This window comes from Sylvia atricapilla, chromosome 26 (assembly GCF_009819655.1).
Source record: "Sylvia atricapilla isolate bSylAtr1 chromosome 26, bSylAtr1.pri, whole genome shotgun sequence".
NCBI classification, from domain to species: domain Eukaryota; kingdom Metazoa; phylum Chordata; class Aves; order Passeriformes; family Sylviidae; genus Sylvia; species Sylvia atricapilla.
Genome location: NC_089165.1, coordinates 3,786,762 through 3,796,364, shown reverse-complemented (window position 1 = coordinate 3,796,364; position 9,603 = coordinate 3,786,762). Strand labels below are relative to the sequence as shown.

General features: G+C 46.6%; 2 protein-coding genes across 3 annotated transcripts in view; one reads left to right on the top strand and one right to left on the bottom strand.

Annotated features, from left to right (window-relative positions):
• Window positions 1–9,603, top strand: part of UBA52 (ubiquitin A-52 residue ribosomal protein fusion product 1) — a 196,724-nt gene that overhangs the window by 130,642 nt on the left and 56,479 nt on the right. The window lies entirely within an intron of this gene.
• Window positions 5,220–9,603, bottom strand: part of ELL (elongation factor for RNA polymerase II) — a 50,189-nt gene continuing 45,805 nt past the window's right edge. For both annotated transcript variants that reach the window (XM_066336174.1, XM_066336175.1), the window contains exons 10-12: window positions 7,848–8,019; window positions 6,913–6,957; window positions 5,220–5,920 (exon numbers count right to left, since the gene is read on the bottom strand). In XM_066336174.1, coding sequence (XP_066192271.1) covers window positions 5,816–5,920; window positions 6,913–6,957; window positions 7,848–8,019 — 322 coding nt within the window. In that variant the 3' untranslated portion in view covers window positions 5,220–5,815. The remainder of the gene's footprint in view (window positions 5,921–6,912; window positions 6,958–7,847; window positions 8,020–9,603) is intronic.

The following is a 9,603-nucleotide window of genomic DNA, read 5'->3' as shown; positions in this document are numbered from 1 at the left end:
GCTCCCCAATGTTGTAGCGTTTCATTCTAAGCAGGTTCAGGGGGCTGCTCGTCCTGCGGCAGCCGGAGATGCTGCGAGGAGCTGGGGAGGGCTCGGGGCTCTGTCCCCCCTCCTCTCGGTGGAGGCTGAGCCCAGATTTGGGCCTCGCCACAGCCTCAGCGTTGCTTTGCCACGTTTTCCTTCCTCCGCGAGTTGGGTTTTTTCCCCTGGTGTAACACAATCCCAGGCCCTGGCCCTTCATTATCCCTGCTGGCAGCTCCTCATCCTCCTCCCTCGCTGCCTGGGCCATCGCCGGGCGCTGCGTGCCCAAGGTCGGCCCCACGCCGGCACGGGAGGGAGCAGAGGCTGATTTTTGGGGGGTCGTGCCCGGTGCTGGAATTGCAGAATTGCAGCAGCTGCTCTGGGAGAGAGACCAGAGCCATAGGAGCGTGGCGAGGACAAATTATTCTAATGAGCTTCCGCCTGTAAACGAGCCGCGAGCAGCGAAAGGTGCCCCAGGGGAAAAAACAAAACAAAACAAAACAAAAAAAACCCCAACAACAAAAAACCACGAGGGAAAAATCCACAGAGGAAAAAAACCATGGGGGGAAAAATACCCACAGAGGAAAAAAAAAAAAACCAGAGCGCTGTCACCGTGTTTCCAGCATCCCTAAAACCTGCCCAGAGCCTGCGTGACCCCAAATTAGGGGCAATTTGTGCCAAGATGTGGCGCAAAGTGACTTTTCCCGAGCGTGACTTGAGTTCTCAGGGCATTACCGGAGCTCGGGGCTCCTCCTGAGCCTGCAGCCGGCTCGGTTTGGCCGGGAGGACACGGAGCGGGGATGCTCCGCTGCCGGCCGTGCCGATAAGGAGGAGGAGGAGGAGGAGGAGGCGGCAGGAGCCCGGCTGCCTCTGGCACAGCGAATTGAGCCAGTAAATTTCCACTGGGGCAGCTCCGAGTTAATGAGCTCAATGCGTGACCCCGGGCGGCGGCGGAGCTGCCAGCGGTTGGGAGGAATTCCCCAGGAAAAGGCGGGAGGGGACGGGGACCCTTCCTGTGCTCACCCAGGGCGAAAGGGACCTGCGGGTGCAGAGCTCGGCTCAGCAGCCACATCTGAAACTCAAACTGGAGGATTTGGGGATTGGCAAGAGGCTGAGCTCAGCTCTTGCCCCGTGGCCGAGTCCCACTGGTGTCCCCCTGGGGCAGGTGGTGGCACTGCCCTGGCAGCTGCAAGGACAAGGACACCTTTTAAAAAAACGAACCAAAACTCTGTAAAACGTTGTTTGACCCTTGGCTTGTTGTCACCTTCTCCACAGTTGGCTGTTTCGGAGGGACAATCCCGAATCCAGCATTTCCACCCCAAGTGAACACGTTTCTGGACACAGGGACTGCAGTGCCAGCACCTCCAGCCCGGAGTTTGTCACCTTGTCACCTCCTGCTCCAGGAGGGAGGCAGCAGGAACACAGCACCTACTCCAAGGCCATTTCGCTCCTGACTCGTTTCATCCTCGGTTTTATTTGGCCTGTCCCATCCAGCCCCTGGGCTGCTGCTGAGGGCAGGGCCACAGCAATCCATGGGGACAGCTCAGGGACATCCCGAGCTGGTTTTTTTGGGGATGATTCAGCCAAGTGGGAGCTCCAGGCTCATCCTCACCTCCTGCTGCAGCCCGGGGATGAGCCTCACTCCTGCGGCAGCCCCTGGCTGCATCCCGAGGGTCCTGGAGGCTCCTTCTCCTCCTCCAGGCTGACACCAGCAGCATCCAGCTCCGGTTCCAAAGCAGCTTTTCCTCCCCAAAATTCCGGCTGGTGGTGCTGTGGGAAGCCCCCCCAGCTCGTGCCAGGGCTGGAGTTATCCCAGTGCAGCGTTCCAAGGAGCTGGCCCTCTCCAGGCACCTCTTCCCTCTCCTCTTTTTTTCTTACCTACTCCCTGCTCTGACAACTTTAGCTCACTCGAGTGACCCGGTTCCTTCCCGTTTCCTGCTTCCAAGCTCCAGCCATTTATCACCTTTTTCCCTTTTGAGTTTTCCTTTGCAGGGAGAAGCACTGAAAAGAAATCCACAACCTTATTGTCTGCTTGTTTTCCAATACAGTGAATTTATTATATGTTGCAAAATCAGCATTCAGCTTTTTTAGTGTACAAAAAAAAAGGACACTAGCTCTTAAGAAAAAAAGATTAGGAAAGCTGAAGACTATGCTGCCTTGAAATTGTAACATTTTGGCAAAGTGAAAAGCTCTTTTGTAAACTCCAACTCCATGGCTCAATATAGTTTTTTTTTTTTTTTATCCACAGTACAATATTACAAAGTAAAACACAGTATCAATAAGTTAAGATCATACTTAATCACCTAGAACTGGTTTCTATGAACCCAAAAAGCACAAAATTTTGCCTAAGCTTTGTCGCCTCTAAAAAGAAAAAAAAAATTAAAAAAAAAAAAAAAAAAGGCAGATTCGACTACAATTCTTTAACACAGTCCAAAAGAAAAGTGAAGCAGGAAGTTGGTGGATGCTAATTGGGTCTCACAGTTTGGATAATTCATTAAATATCTCCAAGGGTTTTTTTTGTTTCGGGGTTTTTTTTTTTTTAATATTCAAATTTTCTTAGAAGTTCCAGAATATACATGTAAATGTACACAATACATCTTTGTATACAACTCTGTTTGCAAAAATATCTTATAGCAGATGTATAAAGATTGAGATCCATCTCTATCCCCCCTCCCCAAGCAACAACAACAAAAAAAAAAAAAAAAAAGAAAAAAAAACCAACCCCAAAACAACAAAACAACCCCCCCAAAAAAACCCAAAACAACCCCCAAACCACCCTCCTTTCAAAATATTAAGGATCAGGAGAAGTGTTTCCATGGAAGAATTTACTCATCCTGGGTTTGTAGCTGCTGCCTCTCTTCTGCCATCCCGAGTTCTGCCTCCTCCTCCTCCTCCGCAGCCGGAACGAAGCCCCCACACCAAACCCCCCCAAAATGGGGGGAAATTCAGCTTTTTCCACCCCCCCAAAAATAATACCACCACCCCTGGCACGGGGCAGGGCTGTGCAGTGACAATTCCCAGAGCTGGGGCTGAGGATTTTTGTGCCATCCCCTCCCAGCTCATCCCCGGACTCGCCCACGCCGCCGCCGGATTCCCGCCTGGGAGCAGGAGCACCAAATTCCCCAGACAAAAAGCTCCTCGGCCACCACAAATCCCAGCGGGTTTGGTTTTGGTTTTTTTTGTTTTTTTTTTTCTTTCCAGGAGCACCAGAGGCAGGTGGTGCTGCCCCCTCTGAGCTCCTCTGGGGTTGGTTTAGGGGAGTGAAAGTGTTCCCGATCCCCGGCATTCCCAGCTGGAATGCCCTGGGGAGGTTCTGGGGTGCTCCCTCTGTGCTCCTTGGGCAGAGAATCTCTTCCCAACCCTTCCTTCTCCGTAATTTTGGGGCTGAAGACCAGTGGAAGGTTTGGTGGCATTGCAGTGGCATCCCAAAGGCCACCGTGTCCCAATGGTTGTCACCTTTCCCTCGGAGAAGGGGATGGGCAAAGCCCTGGATGCACAGGGAGAGACCTCAGAATAAAGTGACAAAGCAAAAGCAGTGGCCCTGGCTGTGTGACAACAACGAAATTATAATAATTATTATTATAATTATTAGTAATTTTATCTCTTATTTTTTTTTTAACACAAGAGATGGACCCACGTTTTGTTTGGGGCAGGGGAAAAAAAAATAATAAAAAATAACAAAAAAAACCCCTCAACTCTTTGTTGTAAGAAGTGTTTCCCTCCTTAACTCTGCTGTTCCTCTCCTTCAAAGGGTGAAAAGGCTCTTCAGTGCAACCTCCAAGGAAAGGAGACTCCACAGGGAAGGAATCCTTCACTTTGAGATAAACGGAAGCGGGAAAAAGTCAAATCCCACAGGCTGGCAGGATTCAAAAAGGGGAGAGGGGAGAGAAAGAAAGGAACAGCAGAGTTCAAGGATACCTTTGTGCTTTTTGGAGTGTTTCTCACACCCTGGCCATACTCTTAAAAAAAAAAAAAAAACCAAAAAAAAAGAAGTTCCCTTCAATCCAAAGTAAAGAATTAAAAAAAAAAAATCAGGAAGCAGGGAGAAGCTGGCTGAGATAAAGCACACCAGTGGAAGGGATCTGCGTGGGAAAACAGCACCTTACTGCTCTCACAAGGATTTGCTGCTGCCTTGCAAAGACACACACACAAAAAAAAAAAAAAAATAAATCCAAAATTATCCCACAGGAGAAAGCAGAGCAACCCCCCACCCCTCCTCTCATGGATCAAGGAATAAAGTCACTCCTCTGGGTGACTCTTGGGAAGTTTTAGTAATACTACAAAAAAAAAAAAAAAAAAAAAAGGTCCCAAGCACTTGGCCTAAAAGGAAAAGGGAGGCATAGTTTTAGGGAAAAAAAAAAAAAAAAAAAAAAGATTTTTTCTTTCCTCTTTTTTTCTTTTTGATATAAAAATAGACCATAGTCTCATTAGCAATTAATAAAATTGGCTGCCTTGGTAGAAAATTAGCAAAGTCAAAGGCAGACAGGTCTCCCACTTTCCCAGCACTGGTAGCTGCTGGAGGTGAACTGGGCAGGATGGGTTTGCAGCATCCAAATGCACAAAGCACATCACCAAAAACAAAAAAAAGAGAAAAAGGAAAAAAGGAAAAAAATAAAAAAAAAAAAAAAAAAACAAAAAAAAAACAAATAAAAAAAAAGAAAAAAAAAGAAAAAAAAAAGGAAAAAATAAAAGGAAAAAAAGGAAAAAAAAAAGGAAAAAATAAAAGGAAAAAAAGAAAAAAAAGGAAAAAATAAAAGGAAAAAAGAAAAAAAGGAAAAAAGGAAAAAGGAAAAAAAGAAAAAAAGGAAAAAAGGGAAAAAAAAGGGAAAAAATAAAAAGGAAAAAAAAGGAAAAAGGAAAAAAAAAGGAAAAAATAAAAAGGAAAAAAAAGGAAAAAAAAAGGAAAAAAAAAGGAAAAAAAAAGGAAAAAAAAGGAAACAAAAAAGAAAAAAAAAAGGAAAAAAAAAGGAAAAAAAAAAGGAAAAAAAAGGCAAAAAAAAAAAAGCCAAAAAAGGCCAAAAAAAAGGGGGTTTTGGGGGGTTTTTTTTGTTATTTTCTTTGGGGTTTTTTTTCTCTTTTGGGATCCACCTCTGCCCTGACCAAGGTGCTGAGCCCCGAGGGAATCCCCCCTGTGCTGCCACCACCCCCCTCCCTGTCCCCGAGGATGCCAAGGACAAAGCAGGGCAGACAAGGAGAGCTCAGGGAACGTGGTGTATTTCCGCGGAGCCGGGAGCAGACAGCTCTCATTCCAAACAGTCCTAGCAGCAAATTCCAGTTCCTCACCATCCGTAGGACAATTCTGTAAACCCACGTGGAGCTGAGCCAGAGGAAAAAAAGGGGGGGGGGGGAAATTACAAACTTCATGCCAAACTTTTTAATCCATGAAAACTACAGATTTTTAACCTTTGGGAGCTTCGGTCACTTTAGGCAAGTTTTGTTTTTTTGTTTGGTTTTTTTTTTTTCCCTTAAGTGTCAAACGCTGGCTTCGAATAAGCAGAATTTTTTTTTTTTTGTTTGGTTTTTTTTTTGTTGTTTGTTTTTGTTATCCATTTGTTACATTCCAACATTCAGAGAGGCTTAAAAACTCGGGAGGAGCGTGCTGGACGTGGACATGACAGATCTGGCATCTCAAAGTCATCCCCAAGTTCTTCAACCACGAGGAATTTAATGCTCGTCTCTGAAAGGGATTTTTTTTGTTGTTGTTGTTTTTTTTTTTGGGGTGTATAAAAGGGAACACAACGTCCAGGGTGACTGGATTTTGGTTTGCCCTACCCAGTCCAGGGGTGAGTGGCAGCTAAAACTGCTGCTGGTCATATTCTGCTATCAGTTTTTTGATGTGGGCCAGTTTGTTGTGGAGGTATTCACAGCGGTTCTTCTCTTGGCTGTAATTGGGGTTTGTCTGTAAAACAAACAAATAGAAAAGAAAAAAAGAATAAAAGAGAAAATGCAGAGGTGGGGAAGGTTTTCTTGGACATACTAAAGCTGAGCTTCAACAGCACAGGGATCAATTGTGGGATGGGTTGGAGGGAATGTGAAGATCACCTCCATCCCATTCCCTCCTCCCCACTCTCCCAGGGAACAATTTCCTCCTAATATCCCACCTAAACCTCCCCTCTTTCAGCTTAAAACCATGGAAAGAAGCTTTTTTAGATCCTTCTTTAAAAAAAAAAAAAAAAAAAAGAGTTCTGGTTCTGATCAAACCCAGCCAAGAATAAATTCCCTTTCCCAGCATTATCAGGGAAGGAGCACCCCTGGGTTAGGCTCAGCTTAACTGGGCTTCCAAAAACCACCACCTGCCCTCTGCCCCCACCTCAGAGCCTCTGGAACAAAGATGAATTTTGCCTGAGTTCAGGGAATCTCTTCAAAGAGCTCCTAAATCCCTCAGGACCACATTCAGTTATTTAAAGGAAAAAAAAAACCAAAAAAACCCAAATCCTCCCTGGTGTTTGGACGCTTTGCATAAAAATACTACAATTTACAATCAAATACCATAAAATTTAAAACACCATAAAATTTAAGGTATTTTACGTGCCCCAAACTCCAAAATAATCTTGGGGGCAGAGCTCCAGAGCTTGATCCCAGTGTCCCAGAGGATCCTGTTCTCCCTCAGCCTGTGCATCTGGAACACAAACTGTTCCTTCCCTGGAGAGATAAAGGCCCTGAGTGAACAGAGCCATTGTGCCACGGCTCAGTGATCCCCAGGATCCTTGGGGCACTCCCAGCTCGCCCCAAACCCTCCTCTGATCTGCTTTTAGGGACGGGCTGGAGCTGAACAAAGATCTGCTGGAATTGCCTCAGAGCCTGGGTTTGCTCTTGGCAAAGGCCCATCTCTTTCAGTCACACCAGGGGCACCACCCAAAAGCCTTCTGTGGGCCAAGGACAGTCCCTCACCTTTTTAATTTTCCGGTATTCCTGTAAAATTTGATCGTGGATGGTCTAAAAAAGAAAAAAAAATAGAGAGAGAGAAAAAAAATACAAGGTATTATTTTCAGTTCTGCAGTAGGTAATGACTGATGGCTCAATGTACATAATTCCTCTGAATTCCAACCAAAATCTGCTCCCTCTGTGGCTGCCCTGGGCACATCCAATGGCCACAACCAGCTCAGATTCCAGGGATATTTTGGAGCTGACACAGAAGGATGAGGCCCCACTCCTCAGCCATGAGAACTACCTGTGACAAGCACCTGGATCCCAGGATAATTCACATTTCCAAAGCCTTGACTGATTTCTTTCCCCCTCACCAAGATGTAAAAAACAACCCCAGTGAGGAATTTTGCAAGGAGAAGGGCAGGAGGTTGGAGGGAGGAAGCTGTGCTTAGCACAATAGGTGCTCTGTAAAAATCTGTTTATTATCCTCAACGAGACTCACTTTTTCAAGCTAATGAATAGCTAAAACTCTTTAAAAAAAAAAAAAAAAAACCAAAATCACTCTGACAAGTCCAATAATGCTGCATTATTAAGATCAAAGATTGCAGAGGAACAGATGACCCCGTGCTAACTCCCCTTCCAGCCCTGATACGCTCCCATATGTGCAAATATGAGTTTTTCTGGCTGGGATACACTAATAGCTTCCAGCAGCTTTTGGCTAAGGACACCAATTGTCTCACTGAGGCCTTTCCTTGTCAACAAGTCCCATGATGTGGCTCCAGCCTGAAAAAGGAGCAGCACAGAGCTGGGTTAGGGAGCACTCCCCAAAGCCGTCAGCTGCGCGCACGTTCCCCTAAAACCGAGACTATCTGAAGCCGGAATTTAACCAAAACAGAGCAGAGACCCCGCAGCTCTGCACAAACCACCTTTTTCCAGGTGTTTGGAAGCTCCTTTCCTACCTTGTACTCCTCAGAGCCTTGCAGAAGCTGTTTCAGCTTGGCGTCCAGCTGGGTGAAGCGCCGGGTTATCCGCTCTATCCGGGCGTGCAAGTCCCGGTACTCGCTGTACTCCGCGTTGAAGTCGTTCTTGTAGCTCTGACGTTGCTCCGAGGAGGAAATGGCTGCGTATTTTCTGCAGAGGGGAAAAGAAAAAAGGGGTTGGTGAATGGGGAAAGCAAAAAAAAAAAAAAAAAGGGGTTGGTGAATGGGGTTTTTTGTAGGGGATTTGGGTTTAGGGGAGTTCTCGGCGGTGTTGAGCATGAGGAGGGTGAGTTGGTCAAGTGACTGGCAATAAAATTGTGGGTAATTCTGGATCATTTGAATGGGATATTGGGATGGAATTCTTCACTGTGAAGGGTCTGGGATGGAGTTCCCAGAGGAGCTGTGGCTGTCTCAGCCCTGGAAGTGTTTGGAGCACCTTGGGATAGTGGAAGGTGTTCCAATCCCACCCCTGCCACGGGCAGGAAGGGCTTTAGCTCATTCCAGCCCAAACCATTCTGGGATTCAAGCTGGAAAAACCCTCCAAGATCAAATCCCAGCACTGCCAAGGCCACCACTAAACCGTGTGTCCCCAAGTGCCACATCCACATGGCTTAAATCCCTGCAGGGATGGTCATTCCCTGTCCCAGGGAAGGAATTCTCCCTCATACCCCATCCAAACCTCCCCTGGCTGCAGCTTGAGGCCGTTCCCTCTCCCCCTGACTTGCATTAAAGTAGCAAATTATGGAGGCAACCACTGAGGATTGTTGCCTTGACCTCCTGTAAAACAAACAATGCTTGCTCCCAAAACTTCCTATCTCTGCCAGATAAGGTGGAATGGGCAGGTACAGCCAAGGCTGGAGCAGCTGGGGGTGGAGGAGGACACTCAGATAGTGCTGCTACAGCTTCTCTGACTCCTGCTGGCCCGCAGAACATGGAGTTCTGCATCTGTGCCAGGCATTGGAACAGCAGGAATACGATGCTTCCAGTGTTAAGAGTCTTTAAAGGAACACAAAAAGCATTGAGCCATCGTTGCAAAACGCTCGCAGGGTGATTATGTGGCAAGAGCACGACAAGAAACCACGGTGAGGAGCTTTAGTACGTTTTTTTTTGTTGTTGTTGTTGTTTTTTCCACCTATTTTCCAGCACCTCGATGAGTCCTGAGCTCAGGTTGAACTGATGTGTCTTTGGGGGCCTTTTGGAAGTTATTCTGCTCAACAAAAAAAGCCATTAAAGGTGGCGTTTACAGCCCTCTCTGAAGGTAAAACTCATCTCTGGGGAGGTGATGGCTCTGATTTTGTCTCCCTGATTCTGGCCTGGCTGCAGCAGGACCAGCTTGGTGCAGGGACTCAGAAAAGCTGCTTTAGGCCTCAAATGAAGGGGGAACTTTCAGTGTTTAAACTTTTTAAGGGCTGTAAACTTCTAGAGCTGACTCCTTGCCAGGGGCTGGGATAAAGAATGATCCACACAGGATAAAGAAGCATCAAAGAGCAGTGACAAGTCTTAGAATTTGAGGAGCTGGGCACAAACCAGTCAGATCACACCAGGTGAGACCACAGAGCTCAGAAAACTCTCCCAGTTTTTTTGGGCAGAGCTCAAGGAGCTGCAATATCCTTTTTTTTGGGAGGGATCAGCACATGGCTGAGAGGAAAAAAAAAACCACCCCCAGCCACCCAAATTCTTTGGGATAGGCCTAAAAATGTCACCTTGAAGGGGTTGTTTGTATGGCTGATCCAGC